This window comes from Anser brachyrhynchus (assembly GCF_964034855.1).
Source record: "Anser brachyrhynchus genome assembly, chromosome: 20".
Taxonomy (NCBI): domain Eukaryota; kingdom Metazoa; phylum Chordata; class Aves; order Anseriformes; family Anatidae; genus Anser; species Anser brachyrhynchus.
Genome location: NC_137713.1, coordinates 6,742,626 through 6,764,568, shown reverse-complemented (window position 1 = coordinate 6,764,568; position 21,943 = coordinate 6,742,626). Strand labels below are relative to the sequence as shown.

General features: G+C 61.6%; 1 protein-coding gene across 1 annotated transcript in view; it reads right to left on the bottom strand.

The window, feature by feature from the left end:
- The window catches only part of TMEM132E (transmembrane protein 132E), a 22,110-nt gene extending 4,114 nt beyond the window's left edge, over positions 1 to 17,996 (bottom strand). The window contains 5 exon segments of the mRNA XM_080563474.1: positions 2,632 to 2,775; positions 3,044 to 3,236; positions 4,973 to 5,113; positions 5,965 to 6,877; positions 16,736 to 17,996. Coding sequence (XP_080419600.1) covers positions 2,632 to 2,775; positions 3,044 to 3,236; positions 4,973 to 5,113; positions 5,965 to 6,877; positions 16,736 to 16,799 — 1,455 coding nt within the window. The 5' untranslated portion in view covers positions 16,800 to 17,996.
- Positions 17,997 to 21,943: the final 3,947 nt, after the last annotated feature.

The window sequence follows — 21,943 nt, the reverse complement described above, 5'->3', positions numbered from 1 at the left end:
AGTCAACAGCACCTTCCCCTGCCCAGCAAGTGCTGGGGGCAGCGGGGCTGGGGGCTCCCACCTCGCATCTGCAGCGTTCCCTGTGCCCAGCTCTGCCCCCAAAACATTGGGAATTGCACCTGAATTGTTTCCAGCTGGAAAAGAAATAATAATCATTCTGCTCAGTCAGCAGCTCAGTCATTCTTTCTCAGTTGCATCGAGCACCTCAACAGCGCAGAAAACCCAAATTCCACCAAGGTGCTCTCCCACGTGGATTCTCTGAGGGCTGACAAAGGACTGAGTCCACACTGCCTGCCAGCACAGGAGGAAGCATCCCTGCATCCCTCCCCATCATATCCTGGGGCCTGCACATCCATCCAGCTGCAGGAGCTTTGTGCTTCCCAGCCCCGTGTTCCCTGGGGGTGGTGGAGGATGCTGCACCCGGAACTCCGCAGCCAGAGGGAGGGAAGGGCCATGCAGGCTGGTTTGCTCTTGTATCAGCTCAGCCTCCATGAAAAGACAATCTCAGCTCTGGCAGGGCAGCGTTTGAATAAAGATGAGCTCTTGGGCGAATCCTCCAGCACTAGATATTGTGCCATTTATCACAATAAATATGATGGGCTGCTGCTCACGTTGTCTTACCTAATAAATCCCCCCAGCACCTCGTTCTGGGGGCCACTTGCTTTTCAGTTGGCTGGGGACTGGGGGGGGGGATTCGACAACAAAAAATACCAGCACATCGGGCCTGTCCTGATGATGGAGTGACTGCAGATTAGCTTTTAAATGAAGCGCACGCTTGTTGGGAGATGCTTCCCGGATTTGCAGCAAGGCGTCGGGAAGCGAGAGGCTGAGGTCTGCCTGGGCTCTGAGCCAAGGCACCACCGGCTCTGCTTCTGCACGGCACGGCCTCAAGCGTGGGATAAAGGGGATAATTCACCTCCAAGGCCCTCGGGAGCAGGAACAGTGGGCCAGCCAGGGGTTCTGAGGGTGGCCACGTCCCCGGGGCTGCAGCCCCAATGGGATGACTTGCTCCTGGAGGGTCTTCAACCAGGGGCGGGTGGTGGGCTCCTAAGGAAGGCTCACAGAGAGGGTAAGGCTGAGCCTCTCCCTCGGAGGCAGAGGTGGCACCTCCTCTCCTTCCACATCCCTCAGCACGTGTGTTGTCCCCGAAGCCGGGGATTATTTCCACGCTGCCTTGGATAGGCAGCTCTTTCTCTCTGGGCAGAGCACGGGGATTTTCCCTGCGTCACCGCATGCAGGGATCAGGGTGACAGCTCTCACCCACCAGCCTTCAGGGGTGGCATCTTCACTACCACGTCCACCAGGTCCACAACATTTCCCCTCCATGCAAGATCAACCCCCAGCGAGCCACACACCACCTGGGGAGAAGCATCCCTTCCCCGCTCCCCAACGCTAAATTATTTACAGTAACAGATAGCGGATCCCACCATGTAAGCTTTGATTTATGTAACAGGTTTATAGCCCTGGCACCATAATCATACTCCCCAATCTCAGCAGGGAACCGAGAGCTCCCTCGGAAACGAATCCCTAGCACAAACACAAAATAACTCAGCAAGAAATTGCGCGGGGCTCCGGATGGCGAGCGAGTGGTGCTGGAGGGCTGCTCCATGCATTATTCATCCCCGCTCGCGTGCATGTGTCTGCCCCCCCCAGGTCTGGGGACAGCGTGTAAATAGATTTACGAGTGGAAAGACAGCACATTAAACAGTTTAAGTGTCTTGGAGTCCATCCTGAAGTGTATTATTGCTCCAGTGTTTTATCACGCTGCGGAGGACCGGTCTCCATAAATTAGAGCCGGCACGGTAAATCGCACGGATTGGGGCTTTGTTCGAGAACTTGGGTAAACAGTCGGTGACACCGGCTGTCACCTGCCCGCGGGGCTGCTGGCTCCCAGGGGACCCCAGGAGAGAGCAGGTCCCAGCCCCGCCGGGGCTCTGCCCATCACCCCCTGCCCCGCTGGGAGAAGGGGAGGTGTCTGGGGGGGACGGATGGACGGACGGATGAGTACGGTGATAGAATAATGCAGGCGGGCGGAGAGATGGATACGTACAGTGATAGAAAATGTATAAGGATGAATGGCTACGGCAATGGAAAATGCACAGCCGTAGCTGGATTCGAGGACGGAGGCTGCCTCGTCAGCTGGGGGGAGCAGGGGACTGTTGCCATGCTCTGCACTCACAGCTCGGCCCCCCTCCCACACCACCCTTCTCGCTCCTCTCCACGTCCCTCCCGCTGTCCCCCATCGTCCCCGATCCCCTCCTCTGCCCCCCAATGCCTCTCCAGGACCACACCTCAGCCCCAACCCCACATCAGCCTGCACAGGAGATGAACATCGCCCGGCAGCGCAGCTGAAGCCGCTGATGAAAACGTGCAGCTTGCACTGCCAGGTGACAATATTTTAGCTATGGGCGCTAAGTGCTGCGATAACCCTTAGTTATTGCTGCTGCCTGGAGCCAGTGTCTGCAGCCCCAGAGCATCCCGTGGCCTCCTGCAGTGACAAAGGGCCCCGTCCTTCACCCCATAGGGCCGGGGAGAGTCGCACGGGGACTGAAGCCCCGGGAGAGGCTCAGCACGTGATCCTTTGTGGGGTTATCCCTCAACAGGGCCACACGAGCCCCCACCCGCACCCACCTTGATGATGTCTTCATTGTTGGACTTGCACTCCACCATGGCCGAGACGTCCACGATGATGCCGCTCAGCTCGATGGCGATGACCTTCACGGGAATGGCCACGGTGCGGCCCGTCAGGATGGCCGTGTTGATGATCTCCGTGTCCTGGGGACGGGGCACAAAGGGGACCGTCCTGTAACAGGGCGACTCGCTGTCCTGCACCAGCCCCAGGGCCAGATCCTGCCAGATCCAGGGACAGGTGCTGCAGGGGGGGGGATATGGTGCAAGTGGGCTGGTGGGAGAGCCAGGAACGCAGGGGAACACATCGCCACCCATCCCTGCCCGCAGATCCCTGGGGGGACATCAACCAATCCCCAGTAGGAAACCAGAGGAGCTAAGCAAGAGGGCTGGAGGAACATCAAACCCCGCTCACCATGGCCAGGGGCACGATGGCCCGGATGTCCCTCTGGATGACCGTCAGCTCCGTCACCACCTTCTCCAGGTCGGGCGGGGGGTTACGGCCCCTGTAGTCGATGTGCCACATGATGCGGCGCGTCACCGACTGGCTGGTGAAGTTCTCCATCTCGAAATCCAGCTGCATGACCTCGGAGGAGGTGTCCCCGTCCCTGGCAGGGGGCAGGAGGGGGGGACACGGTGAGGTGGGTGCCCCGGGGAACCAGCACTGGGTGGTCCCGTCCAGCCATGCAGAGCATCTCCAGGGGGTCTCTTCGGGGGTGGTCACCACCATGGTGGTCAGCCCAGACATAGCCGGGGGGCTGCTCAGAGGGAAACCCACACAAATGGAAGAGAAATGGATTTTTCCTGCTTATCCCCCATGGGAGAAAAGCCTCGGCCAGCTCCCATGGGTGCTATATCAGTACTCTGTGCTGGACCTGCCCAGCGTCACTAACCATGGGATGGGCGCTTGGACGAGGGGACAGCAAATGGCCACAGGCTCTGTCCTCGCCTCCTGGGCTCCATCATTCTGGCAGCCCAGCTGGATTTACCACCACGGGCTGCTTCTGCATCCACATGTCAAACCCTGAGCATCCCACGGGGCAACACATGGGCTGCGCTGGGGTTTGGGCCCTGGGGAGCCAATCCCCCTAAAACAAAGGGCTGCAAGGGTCCCAAAAAATGGAGCGTCCCCAGGAGACACCCCAGGGCCCACACAGCCCCGCTCAGAGCTGGCAGAACCTCCCTGGAGCAGGGGGCGAAGGGGAGGAAGAAAGCCGAAATGGCCCCGCTCTCATCCTGCCATGCAGCAGCCGTAGGGAAGGCCCCACTGATCTGAGGAGGCCGGACACGGGAGGTTTCTCTCTCATATAACGAGGGGAAGGGGCTCCTTGCTGCAGGACATCCCAGCACAGTCAGGCTGCCCGGATCTGGGGCACAACTCCAGGGGCAGCTGCTGGGGTGCAAAACAACCGAAATTGGCCAATATCACCCCAAAGTTCCAGGGTCCCCTCCAATCCTTGCCACCCCTAAGGCAAACCGCTCGTGCTCACAGGGCCCGGAGGGCGACGCGGCTTTGAGTCATTCATCATTTCCATTACGTTAATATTTGATCGAGTTGTTTGTCTAAAAGGTGATTGTAATCACTTTAAATTCATCTCCCGTCTCTAACCTTTCAAGGCTGATTTGAGTCGGCGGCAGAGGCAGGGAGGGGGCAGGGGAAGGGGAGGGGAGCTGGGTGCCCCCCCCCGCCAGCCCGCGCCTGGCTCCAGGGTGGCACCGGGGTGGGCACAGGGTGTCCGGGCAGGGGACAAGGTGGCTGGTGGCCATTGGGACACGCTGATGTCAGCTGTGGGCTCCGACATCCCTCTGCTCTGGTTGCTTTTGACATTTTCCAACACAGCTTGAGAGCATCAGCTCGCTCTAACCCTGCTCCCAGAGGCTTTTGCCTCCCTGACCCCAAAGACACCAGGTGATGGAGATGTGACCTTAGGGACTAGAGGGGACTGTGCCCAGGAAGCGCTCCCCTTCCTTCCCAGAGGGACTCTCAGCGGGGATCAGGATAACCAGCAAAGAGCTGCTGCCACCCGTGGTGTTAAAACTTTTACAAAAATTGAAATACTTCCCCCAAATCTGAAAGATCCACCATGGCTTCACAACTCAGCCTCAAAATCCCCCATAAATGCCCACGAGCACCTGAAACAACCGGGTGCTACCAGCTCAGATGGGGATGCAGCTGCAAAATGGTTCTGGTGACCTAGGAGCACATCGCTTGACCCCCCCCCCAGCACCCACAGGCCACCAGTGCCAACCAGGCGAAGACCGGCTCTGGACCAAAACCCACAGATTTCCCCAAATCACCCCTCCGGTGCTGCCCTGGGGCTGGGGATGGACGAGGGTCCCTTACCTGGGCCCAGCGCCCTCCGCCCTGGCCACGTCGACGGTGGCGGTGGAGTGCTTGCCGCCCGTCAGCAGCTCCGAGCTCACCAGCCACTGCACGCTCCTCGACTTGGTGCTGAGCAGGTTGACGCCTTTCTTGGCCTTCACCCTGCAGAGAGCCACGGTCAGGGCTGGATCCGACCGCCCCCCCAGCTGCCCTGCCGGGGCTGCAGGGGGATTTTTCACCCCAAATTCCTCCCAACTCTCAGAAGCATTCCCCGTGGTGGAGGCATCGTGGCGGGGCCGAGCCCCCCTGAGCCCCCCTTTGCCATGGGGTGCTGCCCCCCCCATCACCCCTCCAGCAGGAATTTGGGCCTCTGGCCCCACGGTGAGGGACAGGAGAGCATCCAGCACCATGTCCCCTGTGCCAGGGGGTCGCAGTCATTTGCTGCCAACACCCACTGATGAGATGTGGGAATGGCTGCCCCGTGTGCCCCCCGTGCCTCAGTTTCCCTCCCAAGAAGCACAAGTTCTGCCCTGCCACGGAGCCAGTTTTAGATAGAGGAATCACCAGCCAGCAGCCCTGATAGCAGGGTCTGAGCCTGTCCCCATCACATCCCCTTGTCCTTAGGGACAAGGGGGGTGCCCCCACGCACCTCCCCATCCTGGGGTGCTCAGCACATCCTGCCCCGGCATTGGGATGGGGGGCACAGGGGGAGCCCCTGCTGGCCCCACGACCAGGTTGCATCTCATCCCCAAGGTGTCGGCGAGCAAATCCCACTGCTGCTGGCACGGCCCCAAACCCAGTGCAATGGGGAGCACCGCACCACAGCAGCAGTGCCGTGAAAACCCCAGGGGAAGGCCCTTTCCTCCATGAAACCCCCATTGCAAAACCACAAAACACTTCAAAACCCCATAAGCACCCTCCCCATCCCCTTCCTCTCTCCCACCCCAACCAAACCAACCCTCTCCTACAAAACAGGGCCGCTTTTGGGGCCGATCCCAGGCTCGGGCCCCTACCTGAGGGTAAAGTGCTCCACCGTGGAGTTGGCCATCAGGTAGAGGAGGATGCTCAGCACCTCGCCGGGCTTCAGCGGCTTGTCGGGCAGCCGGATGAAGACGTTGCCGTCCAGGTGGTGCTCCTGCATGGGCTGCGCGGGGGGTGCCTGCAGGAGGCTGACGCTGCCGATGCGCAGCAGCGGGTGCTGCGTGGGCCCCTCGGTCCTGGCCCCCCCGGCGGCCCCGCGGCGGGGGGATGATGACAATACCGTGTCCCCAAGGCACTGGCCGGCCCCGTCGGGGGCGTGCAGGGTGTAGTAGAGCTCGGCTTGCTGGCTCTCGCCCGGCACCTCCACGCTCTCGGGGCTCTTCCTCCTGCCCAGCGGCACGGCGCCGGGGCCGAACCAGGCGCGGGGCAGCTCCGCCTGCACCAGGCAGGTGGCCAGGCTGCCCCGCAGCCGGCACGAGCTCTTGATCTCACGGGCGTCACGGAAGGCGTGGAGCCGCACGCAGGGCAGCCGGTCGGTCACGTCGAAGTCGTCCCAATCCCGGCCGGCCACGTAGAAGAGCACTTGGACCACGGGCTGGCTGGCCACCAGGCGGGGCTGGATGATGAAGGCGCGCACCTTCCAGTTGACCGTGAGGCGGTCGGGGACCTCCAGGGTGCTGGAGGGCTGCAGGTGCTCCTTGGGCAGCACCAGCCCCGTGCTGAAGGGTCCCAGGGTGACGTTGAGCACAGGCAGCTCCTTGGTCTGGAAGACGACGAAGGGCTCGGAGCGCTGCAGCGGGGCACTGCCATTGCCTGGGGGGCTGGCCCCCACCTCCTTGAGGAAGAAGGCCAGGCGGGTGTTGGACAGGCGGTAGCTCACCGGCAGCATCACGGCACCGGGGAGCTCAGCAGGCTCAGGGCTGGGGGCTGGACCCTTGGCATGGGCTGTAAAGAGGATGGAGAGGGGGGGTTAGTGCAGGGCATTGCCCCCCGGAGCCCCCATGGTGAGGACTAGGAGGTGCTGCAGCCCCCAGGCATCTCGCAAGGGGGAGTCAGGCTGGGTTTTCCTCCTGCTGAGCCCCCCCCGGCACCTCGGGGGTCACTGTGCTTCCTGCTGGGGGGCTCCAGCCTCCCACCAACCCATCCTCAACGTGGGACAGGGTGTCCAGCGAGCAAGGACACATGCCACGAACTCATCCCCCAAATCAGCCAAAAACTCATCCCCCGAACCACCCCCAGCTCCCAGCCAAGCCCCGAGGTGCATGGCGCAAAGGGTGCTGAGCTCCTCCAGCATCCCAGTACCAAGCAGCAGGTCCAGCTTGTGAGCCCTGATTTTACCAGCCGTGGACACGGCCCAGTGCAAAGGTGATGATGACACTGGTAGCTTGTGGGGGGCCAAGAGGGAGGCAAGGAGGTCACACCGACTGGGGACACGCTCGTCCCACTGCTACCAACCCTCCCCAGTGACCTGGGGCAAACTGGCCCCAGTGCCCCCGCGGCCCCATTCATTTGGCTGGGTGGAGGCAGGGGCAGAAGCACCCAGCTGAACCCACCCCCAGCCCGCACACCCGACGGCTCCTGTAGGAGCCTGGGAGACATCTCAAGGTCTTCACATCCGCGGCTGCCAGCAATTCCCAGAACGCCTGGGCCCCCCCTCACATCTCCCCGCCATGCAGCCGGCGGCCCCGGCGCTGATTGCAGCCGCTCCCCAGTGGCCCCAGCAGCTCCGAGCAGCCGCCAGCACCCAAATTACGGGCGGCGAGAGGAGCTGATGTGACAGCTCAGCCCCTGCCGTGGCACCTGCCTGGGGACTTCTGATGGGGGAGAAAAGCATGCCGGGGGGGCTTCCCCAAAGCTCTCACCCTTTCCTCTTATTCCCTACCCAGCGGTATGGGAGAATGCCCAAGCAGGATTTTCTTCTGCTGGAGCATCGCTGTGGCCAGACCCGCGGAGACACAGGCTCGGAGCCGAGTCGAGACCCCGCAACCCACCCGGGAACTCGCTGCAGCAGGGTGCAGGGGGTAAGAGGCTTAGGAAGGCTCCTAAAAGGATTAGCGCTCGGTACGGGTACCGACAGCATCTGCAGCTGCGGTTCGTCCCCAGGGCCAGGCAGGTGCTGGGGACGTGGTGGCACTGCCGGTGAAGCCACCGCCCCGGTTGTGGCACAGTCCTGGTCCATGCAGCCAGGGCTGCTCCTGCCATTCCTGGTGTTTTCCCAGGATTTTCTACAAGAGGGATTTTTTTTTTTTTCCAAGATGAGAGATTACCCGCTGGGAAGCAGAGTTGGGAAAAGATCCCCAAGCCTGAGTTATGTTGGATGAAATACCCACGAGAGCGAATGAGGCACCGGGAGCCAGGGAAAAAAAGCTCAAGTTAAACACTGAATCACTGAAACAGTGCAAATTTTTTCCTTATCATTTTTGTTCCTTAAAAAAATCCGGTGTTTGGAGAAGGATTGGATCATTTCACAAAGGAAATCCACCCAAAGACCTGCTCCCGGCAGCACCGAGGGACACCGGTGGCGATGCTGAGTGCACTGTGGGGGGACAGTCGAGGTGGCACCAAGCCCAGCACCACGCTCAGAGCCCAGCACCGTGCTCAGAGCCCAACCTCGTGCCATGGGGTGGCAGCAGAGGAGTTGAGGCAGCAGAAAGAACGGAGGACTGATGGAGAGAAGGGTGGAAGGAAGGAAAACCCTACAGCTCAGGAGACCCCGGGCTGTCCCCAGCCCCTGCCCTGGCCTCCAGCAGCCCCCCTGGGGGGCCAGCAGCTCTGGCACCCCCACCTCCGGCTGGGTTTGGGGGGACAGAAGGGTTAAGCCCCGGCTGCCGGCTCTGCCCCGCACCGGCCCATGGCGGTTAACGGGATTTGCGGCGCCTGACCCGCATTGCAGGGTATATTAGGCTGGCGCAGAGAGGACCATATGGTCCTTCCACCCTCGCGGTTCAGCACCACAAGCAAAAAGCAGATCTCTGCACCCAGCCAGCCTGGGGGCTACCCAGCCCCCCTCCCCCTTGGCTAAAATTCACCCCCTGCCCAGCACCACAGCAGGATGGGACCCACACTCACCCCCATCCGTGGCAGCCCAGGGTGGGCTGCGACCCACAGAGAGGAGAAAGGGGGCAGAGAGGGAGGTGGGAACACGCAGTGACCCCCCCGGCAGCCACATCTGCCCGGCCAGATGTGCCCCACGTCGCCGCAGCCAGATGGGCCCAGGGACGGCCACGATGGCACGTGGGGACAGCGGTGTGGGATGTGGCAGCACCCACCCCACTGCCCTGCAGTCAAGAGACACCCCCATCCGAGGGGGCTGATGCTTCTGGGGGTCTCTGGCATTGAAATAATCCCATCCCCGAGGGGCGACCCTGCTCTGTTCTCCCTGCTTGGGGTCAGACAGATGGAAAGGCTGATGGACAGACTGGCCATGGTTATGGCTAGTGGGGTTGCAGGCTTGCTTGCCTTTATTCTCACCCCAGATCCCCAGCAAATAGGGGTCATGGGGAGTGTTTCTCAGCCCCCCGATCCTGACCCCACTCCCAACTGCCCTGAGGCTGAAGAGCCCCCTCCTCCTCCTCTCACCCAGCACCGATACCCAGCGCTAAGCTCCGGCTTAGCCCCAGCCCCAGCTGTCTGCCATAGGGATCGCTTTAGGCACGCTCCAGGGGGGATCCTGATCCCAGCTTATCCCCCGGGCTGCAGCAGGGGGCTCCCAGCACATATATCCCCACTTAGCAGGGGAAAAGCATACAGAAAAACACAGGAAAATAGGAATGGGGGGGGAGCTGGGGGCTGTGCCCCAGCCTGGTCCCCCCACAGCCCAGCTCCCCCGCTTGGGGCAGGCTGCAGGGGTTGTCCCAGTGCAAGGAATGGGGCTGACACCGTGGTAAAAACCCTCCTTGATCCCCCACAGATGGCTTCATGCTGCCTTGAAGCTCTGCTGGTGCTTCTCCAGAGGAGTTCCAGCACTCCCTGGTGACCCTCGGGGACAAAAAAGCTCCAGGGTTTAAGCACTGGTCAAAGAGCTGTGGGATAGGCCCCAGGACCCCAAAAAGGGCAGCCCCCAGGGCACTGCCTTCGTCTCCAGCACCCCACCGAGCCTCCCGGGGTGCTCCCACCATGAAGCCACCCGCAGATGTCCCAGCTGCAGCTTCGCTTCTGGGCAGTGTGAAACCACCCCACTGCGCCCGAGCATCCCCTGGATGCCCCCTGCATCCCAGTCAAAGCTTCAGAGCCCCAAAAATTACAGCGTGAGGTCCATACTTCATCCCCATGGCCATTAGGGCCAACTACAAAGGGTGGACACGAGCTCCACACGCTGGGGCTGCCCCACATCTGAGTGTCCCAACACCAGGATGCTCCAGCCAAAGGGGGATCAGGGCAGGAGCCAGGCTTGTGCCCACCTCCCCATGTCCATTTCCACACCCAAGCATCAACCCCCACCACCTTAAACCCCTACCCAAGGAGCGTCTGACCCCAAACAGCAAAAAAAAAAAAAAATGGGGACAGAGGTCTGCACCTCCACCCAAAACTCAAAGCTTCAGCCCCGGTGGTGCCGAACCTGGGCGCAGCCCCAGCATGGGGAGCTTTGGGTCCATGGAGACATGGCAGGGGGAGCCCCCCCCCGTGCTCTGTGCCTCGATGCAGCCTGGGGAACCCCCCCGCAGCACAACCAGAGCCGAATCGGGAAACCCGGCCCTCGTGGGAAGCTCGGAAACGCTTCCCATCAGCCGGAGCCTTGGAAATTGTTTTCGGCGACATGAAAGACAACAAGCTCCCCGCGCCCGCCGACGCGGTGCGAGCCTCCATCTCCAGCCCCGGCTAATTGGAACTCAATTAAGTGAATAATTGTTACAAATGTACCGGCACCTCCCCCTGGCTCGCGGCGGTGAGACGGCCGAGGGGATGCTGTGACAGGGGGGTCGTGAAGATCCTGGGCCACCCGCGGCCCCCGGCGCTGCCCCGCGGCGGCGGTGGGGCTGGGAGGCACCGCAGCAAGAGGGCCCCCGGTGTTCGTCCTGGGAGGCTGGTGAGGTTGGGGCTTCCCAAAAGCATCCCAGGATCAGAATTGGGTGGGTGGAGGTTGGGAAAAGAGGATCGAGTCTGACTAGAGGCAGCAGTGGTGCTCAGGGTGGATTCTCCGGTGTCTAATACAGGGTTGTGTTGATGACTCTCCCTTCTTTTAGGTCCCAGAGGAGAAGGAGAGGGGTGTCTGTGTCTGGGGGCATCCTTAGAAATCCTCCTCCTGGCTCCCACCTGGGGATGCCTCTTTCCACCACCAGCCCCAAACGAGAGCATCGTGGCTGGTACCAGGATGCAGCAGACCCCTGGGTGACAGCAGCACCCCCGGGTGACAGCAGCACCCCCGGGTCCAGCCCAGCACCCTGGGGAGAAGTAACCCCCCAAGAAATGCTGGCAGAATGCACGTTGGGCGCCCCAGGCTGCAGTGCTGAGCCCTGCATTTTCCCCAGGAAATTATTAAAAGGGAAGGGGTGGGGGAAGAAACCTAAAGGAATAAATAAATACGGGCTAAATGGGATGTGCTGCGCTCAGGCACAGCCTGCCATAAATTCCCGGAGCAGGCGAGGCTTTTACGCGGCAGCTACTTTAGAGCAATTTCCACAAATCACGTCGGGGGACAGGCCAGGGGCCGGGGAGGAGAGGGCTTTTGTGGAGGAGGAAGAAAAATGAAGAAATGAATTAAAAGGTGAGAGGAAAAAAAAAAAAAAGGGAAGAATAAAAAGGACGAGGAATTGCCCGAGCATGAATGTCCACGGGAACACCCCGGGGCTCCAAAACGCAGCACAGCAGGGGGCTGCCCTGGATAAACCCAGCAGCTGTTGAGCCCAGGATTGAGCCAGCATCGGTGTGGGGTGGCAGTGATCCCCCGAAGGCACCTGTCCCGCTCACAGCCCCCGTCCCATCTCCGTCCCCCCGGTTGTGCCAAGGGACACGTTTTGGGCTGCTGCGGCGCCAATTAATTCTCCCCTGTGCCGGGCAGTGCTGAGCCGTAGCAGGATGCAGCAAGAGGCACAAAACGAGCCGTGAAGGAGCCAGGATGGGGTCCGGCATCAACAAGAAAGCACCCCGAGAGCAGAGGGAAAGCCCCAAAGGCAGAACTTTTGTCAGCCCTGCAAGGCAGCAGGACAGAGCACAACCTGCCGCCGTAACCCTTCCAGGGCTGGAACGCAAAGCACCTGAGAGCCTGGGCTTTTGGCATAGCTATTGAAAAATCCGGGACGGCAAATGTTGCACAAGCAAGGGGAAAACACTGGCCAGCAGGAGATGGAAGGAGACCAAGGAGGAAAACAGAAGTGCCTTGATCGCAGCATCCTCACGGGGAGGAGACGGCAGCGAGCCGCGGGCTTCTGACCCGGCGCTGCGGGGAGGGAAGGGCTGGGAGCAGCAACAAGCAGCTGGGGAAAGGCAGGGACCAGGCACGGCGAGAGCAGCATCACAAACCCGGGATCACTCAATCCCCAAGCCCTACGTTTGTGCCTTCCCCTGGCAGCAGGCATCCTGGGCTGCCATCAGATTCAGCTGGAGGACCCCATTTCTCCCACTTTGAAGGCAAAACGTGAGCTCAGAGCACCTCTGAGGACCGTGTTTCTTCCAATTCACAAGGAAACCCTGAGCTCAGAGCACCTCTACCGACGGCGAGAAGCGCCAGGACCTGCCCCGTCACGCACCGGTCCCCTCGCTGCCATCCCACAACCTCCCCACGAGCAAACCCACCCCAAAGGCAGCACGGCCCTGGCGCCAGGCAGCCCCCTCCTCCCTCCCGGGGGGGCAGCTCGTTAGCAGAGCCCTGTATTTAATAATAAAAGACGCTGATTAGATTAGCCAGAGTGACCTTTACCAGATGGATGGGATGCTCGCTCGGCGACAAGCGCCGCACGGGAGGGGAACACTTCCTCCAGCCACCCCTTTTGGGCTGCTCTGGTAATGCAAAGAGCCAAAAATCGGGTAACACCACGCAAAGACCCCTTCCCTCGCCCTTTAAATCCCTGCTTTTCCCAGGATTTTTTTTTCCTGCGCCCCCCTACTGCCAGAAGCCACGGGATGGATGGGGACAGGCGGGTGGCTGTGCCGCGGAGCTGGGCTGTGCCCACACAATGTCAGGGGATGCTCCGCTGGGGCTGGGTTGGTTTTTTCCTTTCCTTCCCTTTTTTTTTTTTTTTTTTTTTAGGAAACGGGTTTAGAGAGGAGGGATCATGGCAGCTGGCCATGGCGGGGTGGATTAAGTAGCACTGCTGTGCAACGTCCTGCTGTGGGGTTGCGTCTACCCGGTGCCCTGCCTCAGTTTCCCTGGGTGGTGCAGCAGGGGGAGCTTGGTCCCGAAATTCTGGGGCAATTCATGTGCCAGCTCCTGCTCCCCGTGCTCATCACGCACACACAGGCAAGCACAGCCCCGGCTGGGGGTTTCAAGGCACCCCTGTGAGCACACAGGGACAAACCTGATGCTCCCTGAAAGGAGCAACTTGTTGCTGGGCTGCCGAACCAGCGGGCGGCAACCCCACCCCGGGTCTAAACCCCATTAGGAACCCGAGGGGAGGAAAAAGCAGCAAGGAAGAGCTGGGGTCACCTAAGGGCACCCCGGAGCTGGAAACAAGGATTTTGGCTCCTGGGTGCCCTCGTGTGACCCCTTCCTGCCTGGTTCAGCCCGGCTCGGGGGCCACATCCTGCCCTCTGCCCCACCAGGCAGGCGAGGTGCTGCCAGCCCCCGCCTGCTCGGGGCTGGTGCTGAGGGTGCTGAGCCCCTGAGACCCAGCATCACGCCCAGGACCTGGTAAGCGAGCAAATGCCGAATGTGTTTTCCCCATTCCGGCAGCAAGTTATGGCACATCTCCACCTGCTGGCCTGAAAAATCCCCAAGGCAGGGGATGCTCGGTGCCGAAATGGGGCCGGGAGGTGGTCCGCACCCCGCTGGCATTGGGGTGCGCTGGCTGGAGCTCCCGCGGCCATCCTACACCCCCAGCCCTACACACGGGGCTCGGACCCGCTGGGAATTAGGGGGGATATGCAGAGAGAGGGATATGACCCCATCCCCAGTGGGGTGGAGGCATGGGGGAGCTGGCCCCGGTGGCCCCAGAGGTGACAGCAGCACCGCGCGGGGACCCCTTCGCTCTGGTTACTGCCCCTCCACGGCACGGCTGCAAAAGTCATCCTTTATTTTTATTTCACACTTCTCAGGAGGGCGAACAAGCGGCGCTAAGCCAGCTGGAAAGCCAGGCCTGCCTTGCACGGGGACAGACACCAAATAACCCCACATCTCCGCCTCCAGGAGAGGGGAAACTGAGGCACGCAGCAGGGCCGAGGCTCAGCGAGCAGCAGGGAGAGGACGCAGGGGCTGACCCCAAACCCACCCAAACAAACCGACGGGCGAATCCCCGCTGTGCCGCATCCCGAAAGGGCTCTTTCAGCTCTGCGGCTCTGCCGTGCCCAGCACCCGAGCTCCGTCCCTCCGGAAAACCCTCTCGCAGCCCCGGGGCCGCCCCGGCCCAGGATGCGGGGATGCCAAAATCCCCTCTCTGCCAGCAGCTGGTGCGGGGCCCGCAGCCAAGTGGGGCTCCCGGGGGGCTCCCGGACCGGCAGAGAAGCACAAAGCGGGGTGAAGTTGCCGCCGAGGGTCGTTATTAAAAATAAAAAGAAATAAATAAAAAAGGGAACGGGGAAAAAGCATCCTCGGGCAGCAGAAAAGGGTGCCGCGTAGCCACAGGCTGAGCCCAGCAGGCAGCCAGAGCAATTCCTACGGAAGGCCAAGGAAATTTGGAGCTTTCGGCCGCTTTTTGTGGCTCCGAGACCTTCAGCTGCCCAGTAAAGGCCAAAGGGGCTGGCGAGGGCAGCTCCACATCCCAAAACGAGCCCCAAGCCCATGGCAGGCACCTCGCAGGGGTCCCAGCAGCCTCCCGCAGCCCCTGGGGCCACCCTCGCCCACCGGTGCATGGCGAGAGGGGGGATGATTTTGGGGTGCTGGGGCTGGGAAATCCGCCCCATCCCTTAACGGGTTGGATGGGGCCGGGTGGGCAGGAGGGATGGAGAGTGGGGAGTGGGCTCTGGGGGGGTCCCATAGCACCAGCCCCGTTGGCAGCAGCCCCGTGCCAGCCCCAGCACACCCTGCCGGCAGCCCAGCTCCAGCCCCAGCACCGCAGCGCCAGCTCCTGGCACCCCTCCTGCTGGGGACCCCCCCAACCCATCATATCCCCCGGCCCAGGGGCCAAATCCAGCCCTGCCATAAAGCAGAAGCCTGACCCACCCTGCTGCCTGCTCCTAGAGGCTCAGAAATAACTCCCCCCCCCCCCCCCAGGAAGGGACGGGGAAGCAGGGGCCGCATCCAGCCCCACACCACAACCCCCTGGCGAAGACGGGAGATTTCCCCCGATGTCTCCGAGCGTTTATCCCCCAGCGGAGCTTGGCAGACACCTGCCGTGGTTCCCCCCCACCATGGGGAAACGCCGAGCCAGCCGCCCGCAGCTCCTAAAGGCAAAACCGAGGCAGGGAAGGAAGGAGGAAAGGAGGACGAGCACGTTTCCCCCGCCGGCTGCCAACCCTGTTACCTGTTGGTCCCGAAAAAGCCGGTGCCCGGGGAAGCACCGTGGGTCTGTACCCACTCCTGGGGTCCCTTGGGGGGGGGGGGAGGGGGGACAGGGGGGGCCCAGCACCCCCAGCCCCTGGATAAAGTTGCGGTGCCCAGCGAGGCAGCGCCGTGCTGCGGGTGCTGCACCGGGAGCATCGCTGCTCCTGCTGCTCTGGGGGGAGCCGGGGGGGGGGTCAGGGGAAAAATAAACCCTGCCTGCCCCCTGCAGCACTCTCAGCACACACACACACACCCCTTTATATATTTTTTTAAATTTTTATTATTTTGCCGCTGTGGGTAAATAGCTCCCCAAGCTCCTCCGAGAGCCTCGGGGGGCTGCAGATGCTCGGGAACCCTGCCCGAGCCCCCCCCCAGCGCCTCGTCCACGGGCTGCTGGGACGTGATCCTGAGACCCCCCCCCGGCTTTGGTGGCACAGCCCCAACCCCTGGGGGCACCCCAAAACCCCTGGCTGGCCGAGGGGTACACACGGCACCCCCAGACACCAGCGGCCCCCCCTCTTTGTGCTCAACCACCGGGGAAAGGCGCTTCGGCTGGTGCATTGGCAGGGGTCGCTTTTACCCCACAAGCCCCCCGAAAAGTGCCACCCCCCGCAAAAAAAAAAGCCCCCTGCAGCAGGTGCCACCGTCCCCAGGGCCGGGATGTCACCGGCAGGGTGACAGCAGCGATTGAAATGCAACTCAGGGAAAGTGAGCGCAGGCAGCAGGGCCCCCCCCCTGCTCAGGCTGCAGGCGGGGAGGGGGCAGCAGCACCGGCTGGGACCCCCCCGACCCCAAATCCTTATTTATTTGGGGTGGGGGGAAGGAGTGAGGAAGAAGCAGAGGGAGGGGGGAGGCTGTACGCCCATCGCCGCACCCCAACCCAAAGCGATGCTCATGAGGAGGAGAAAGCGTTGGGGAGGCCGGGGCGGGGGGGGGGGGGGGGGGGGGCTTGGGGAAAAGGGGGGGGGCGACCCCCTTCTCCCCACCCGAGCAAACAACCCCGTGAAGCCGTCATTTTATTAAAGCAGGAAAAAACTCCGATTTTCACCCGTTTCATCTTGGGGGGGGGGCGCAGAGGGCGAGGGGAGGTAGCGGCTGCGGGGGGGGGTTTTAAGGCAGAGGGGGGCAGGGGCTGGGGGCAGACACCGCGGGAGCCCCCCCGGGACACAGAGCCACGCACCCCCCGCAGGTTCCCGTCCCGTGTCCCCCCCCCCCCCCGCGGCACTTACCGGGGAGCAGCAGGCAGCAGAGCAGGGCGGCCAGCCCCGGGGGCATCTTCTTTGGGGAGCCCATGGCGAGATGTTGGGGGGGGGGGGGGGTGGGAGGGGGGGGCAGCGGCAGGAGCAGCCAGGCCCCGAGCCCACCCCACCCCCCCGGTGGCAAAAAAATTTAAAATAAAATAGAAATCCAAGCCAAGCACCAAAAAAAATATATATATATATACCCGCAGAAATCCCCTAAATCCAACCACGTGCGAGCCGGCGGCAGCAGCCAACGGTGGAATTTGGGGGGGGGGGGACCAGGTTTGGGTTAGGGGACTCGGTGCCCCCCCAGCTCACGGGGCACAGCACCCCAGCCCCGGCCCCGCACCCCAACCCTGCCGCAACCCCCCCGGTGCCTGCAGGGCGAGCGGGGGCGCGCCGAGCCGGGTGGGTCCCCCCCCTCCTCTTCCTCCTCCTCCTCCTCCTCCTCTTCCTCCTCCTCGGGATCCAGGGGGGGGAGAAGAGCACGTGTGCGCACCCCCACCCCCCCCCCCAAGAAAAAATAAAATAAAATAATAGAATAAAAGCTGCGCCGATGAAGGATGATGCTGCAGGGCTAGCAAGTCGCCAGCCCCCCCCCCCTCCCTGCACAATAAAAAAAAAAATAAAAAAAATCTATGTATCGTCTCCAAGCGCCTTCTTCCCCAAAAAATCGGAATTAAAGCGCTCCCCCGGAGGAAAAAAAAAATAAAAATAAAAATAAAAAACGACGATAACAGGAAAAAAAAAAAAGCGGCAGGAGGGTGAATAATTAATCCGAGGCAGATGCAATTAATCAGGAGCAGCTCGGCGGAGTCCCCGCATCCGAAGGCAAAGTTTGGGGGGAGCGGGGCCGGGGGGGGGGCTGGGGCTCAGCCGCTGCCCCCCCGTGGGGGCTGGAAGCGGGGGGGCCCGGCCATGAGCACGGCAAGGAGGGGGGGGTCCCCGCCGCCTCCTCCCCCCCCCCACCCCCCCGGCTTAAAGAGGGGGGTGCCCCGCTGCTGTTTGTAAATAAAAGCAAAAAGGGGGGGCGGGAGGAGGTGGGAATGGGGGGGTTCTGCTCCTTGTCCCCCCCTCCCCCCCCGCCTCTGGACCCCCCGGTGCCGGGGGGGGGGCCCCGCTGCTGGGCGCTCCCGTGGCCGCTCGCCCGGCCGGAGCCGCATCGGGCTCCGGGGGGGGTCAGAGCGGGGAGGGCGGCAGGGGGAGGCGCCTTCCTCCTCCTCCTCCTCCTCCTCCTCTTCCTCCTCCCCCTCCTCGGGCGAGGAGCTGGGAGCAGAGCGGATGCAATGCAGCCCCTTTTTTCCCGACCCCCCACCCCCCCCAAGCAGCCTCCCAGCCGGCCTCCATCCCCCCCCCAGCACCCATGGGTGCAGCCTGGGGGGGCTGCGGGGCCAGCCTTGCCCTCGCCTCCCTCCTGCAATGGGAGAAAAGAATAGGGCAAGCTGCGGGCTGGGGGAGGAGGGCACGGGGAGAGGGGTGGGGGGCGCAGAGCGCCGGGGGGGCGCACGTCGGCACCCCAGGGTGGAGAGGGGCAGCTGGGTCTGGCCGCTTCACACCCCCCCGCTGCCATCTGGGGGGGGGGGTTGGGGGTCCTTCCCCATCCCTGTTGTGGCTGGGGGGTCCCCTTCCTCCCCAGACCCCTCTCTGTGCTGCCCGGGGGGGGGTTGCAGACAGGGCCCGGCTGCAGCCCCCACATGGGCTGGGGGCAGCTGGGGGCCCCCCCGTGCTCCCCAGGGCTGGGGAATCACCCAGGGGCTCACCCTGCTCCCTTCTGCCTCGTGCACCCCAAGCAGCTCCCGTGGGGCACCCAGATACTCACGGCACAGGGTCACAGATCCACAGGGATCCCCATCAGCCTTGGGGGGTTGGGGGGGGGGGGGATGAGATTTTGGGGAACACCACCACCAGCACACCTGGGGAACGCCACGCTCCCCTCGTGGTGCCAAGCAGGAACGTCCAGGCCCTGGTCCCCCAGCACCACACCGAGTTGTGCTCCCACCGAAAACGAGGGCAGGGAGCAGGTCCGGCACCCCCAGCCCCCGGGCAGCAGAGGGACGTGATGCCGGGGCTGCACCCAGGGGACCCCAACGCTTCCCCCCCTGCCCCATCCCAACGGCACACGGCTGGAGCACACAGAGCAGGCCAGGCCATGTCCCCCCATCACGTCCCCATGCTGAGACCCCCACGTGGCTCCCGCGCCCCCTCCCCACGTTTTCCTGCCCCTGCCACCTCCCCGAGCCCCCCGGCCCTTCCTGCTCCCCTGCCATATATTTTCCTTTCTGCCTTCACCAGGAAATATTGGCCAGCGCGTTCGTCCTGGAAGCCTCATTTATAGGGGAAGTGCATAAGACATCTCCATTAATGCCAAAATAATTCACGGCAATTAATGGGATTGACCTTGAGCAGTGACAGAAGCCGAAGAAGCCCCTGAGAAGGGCCCGCTGGTTGTGATGGCGAGCGGCAGCACCACGGGGGGAGGAGGGACCCCAGGCCATCCCCCGAGCACCCAGCACCTTTGGGTGCTGCCAGGAGGCTTTGCAAGCCGTGCTGGGTGACAGGAGGGGGACACCCCTTGCTGGGACCATGGGTTGGTGAGGTCTGCCCCAAAACCCACCCCCTGGACCCCTCTGGGAGGGCAGGGCACGGTGTCCAGAGTCCCCAAAATGCCTGGTGACTGCAGCGACGGGTCCGGCCCCAGCAGGCAGGCGACGGCCGCAGGTTTTCAGAAAAATCCCGTGATTTATAAACCACTCTCCCAATTGCTTTGGGGAGGGGAGGGCTGACTCACGGGCTGCAGTCCCCAGGGACGCCGAAGCAGCAGGGAGAGGCGGTGGCACGGCCGTGATTCATCCCTCGCAGCCTGTCCCCAGGGCAGCGGGGCACAGCCTCAGTTTCCCCACTCCAAACCTGGCCCCGGGGCAGGGAATCAGGGCCCGTGTCAGCAGCACGCATCCCATAATATCCATCTCAGGAGCCTTTCCATGTTGCTAGATGAGGGCTTTGAAAGCAGGGTGCTCCCATGCTCCCTGCCTCTGGCAGGTTCTTGGCACCGCCGCCGGGATATTTTTCAGCTGTTACAGAAATCAGTATTTTCACCCAGCCTGGCTTTTATTTACGGCTCCGGTTTGGCAGGTGGAGGGGCCGGGCTGGGCAAGGGCAGGTGGCTGCGATCCTTGTGCCTTGGACGAGGACCAAAGCATTGGGCTGAGGCTGCGTCATGTCGGGGGGCATTGTGGCCCCGCTGCTCCCAGGGCATGGGGACATCCCGGCCATGCTCCCAGATCCCAAACCCAGCCAGCAGCAGGAGCAAACGCCAAACGAAAGCATTTCTGAAAGCATCCACACGGGACAGCCCCATTAATCCCCGGCCTGCATTTCACCTGCTGTTAATCCCGGGGCAGCACTAATCGCCGGGATAACAGCGGCCAGCAGACGCTAATCCGGCCCTAATCCCTGTGGGAGCTGCAGAGGTGTTGCACGGGGCCGAGGCACAGGGATGCCAACCCCGTCCCTTGGTAGGGATTTAACAGAAAAGCAAAGGGCCAGGGCTGGAGTTTGCACCTGGGGGGACACCACGGGCTGCTATTTTTCATGCTCTGACCCCAAGGAGCCTCCAAAACTGATAGATTGCCTACAAAAGAGAAAAAAAATAATCAAAAAAAAAAAAAATAAGGGGGAACACCCCAGGAAGGTGAAAGCCTCAGCCAAAACCTCCTGCTTTGTGACTGTTTTTCAGCCAGGATTACTGCAGGCAGGGGAGTTCCTCACCCTAAAAGCAGCTGCCCTGGTAGCGGCCGGAGCGCTCGGAGCCGGCCCCACAGCTGATTCTGTGCGGGCGGGGAATTAATGAGCCTGGAACGTGATTAAAAATATATATATCAATGCCCTCCCCTTGGAAGCAGCGCCTGAAATACATTCATATCAGCCAACTTTCCTTATATAGTTCTGATAATGACATAAATATAGAAATCCCGTAATTGCCATAAATTCATTTTATGTTATTATTTCTAAAGAAAAAGGAGGATTTTATTGTAACTCGTTGTCCAGCTGGTTCCCCGCTGGTTTGTGTCACCATGTGGCTGTGGGTCCCTGCGGGCATCCATGGCTCTGTCCCCTTCTTCTTCCCCAGGTCGGGGCGAGCCTTGGCCAATCCCATACAAATTAAGCAAAGGGCACGAGGTTCTTGCAGGCTTCAGCCACGAAGGGATGGAGAATGGGAAAGGAGCCTGCTGGGATCACCAGCAATGGGATCGGCTCGGGGACCGTCCCCGTCACCAGTCCCCATGGCCACCCCACAGCTCTCCGTCTCGCTGGGGTGATGCTCGCAGAGCAAAATGGGTGGGAAAAGCGGAAAATGGGCAGAGATGGGTTTATTCTCTTACCGGAGATAGGGTTGAGAGGGAGAGGGAGGGCAACGGGAGGTAGAAACCCTAAAACCGTGCATGACCAGCCCCAGAACGGGATATCCCAGAATGGGATAACAGGGAGAAGAGTCACGGCTGGATGCTAGGGGACAAGGCAGTGCCGGTGGCCGTCCCCAAAGCCATGCTTCCATCTGGTTATGGCACGAGGGCTGCTGAGCCCAGAGCTTGCCCCGTGGCCCACGAATTGTTTAGGCTTTACCCCAAACAGCGTAGTGGCACACAGGGTATCAGAAGCGCTATTTACACTATTCCAATAAATATTTTAATAGCATATAAAAGTAAGGGAAGGGCGAATCAAAGCCGGAGTGCCAAGCCATTTTGGTCTTGTGAGATAAAAACATTTCATTTCAGCTTTACTGTTTGGATTCGTCTTTGCCTCTCCTTTTACATTCTGTTGAAATATTAATTTTGGGCTGTATCATAGCCCTTTAATATTTCATCTGCCATAACAAGTCAGCATTACCAAAGTTGTTGGGGCTCCGCATGGGGGAACGAAGTGGCCCCATGAGCAAAAAGCCCCGCGGAGTGACTGCTTTGAAAGGGAACATTTCAATAGACTGGTGTTGATTTATTCCTCTTTCCTTCCCCAAATTTTCACCCCATGGGGCAACTCTGGCACGGGCAAGCCACCAGCACACGGTGCAATGCCCCGTACGGATGGAGGCAGCCCCGCATCCGCACAGAAAACCCACGAGCGCCGCGTTTCCCCGCGCCGGGGATTCACGCACCTAATTAGAGCAGCTACAGAGGAGGGGGCGGTTATCTTGGCAGC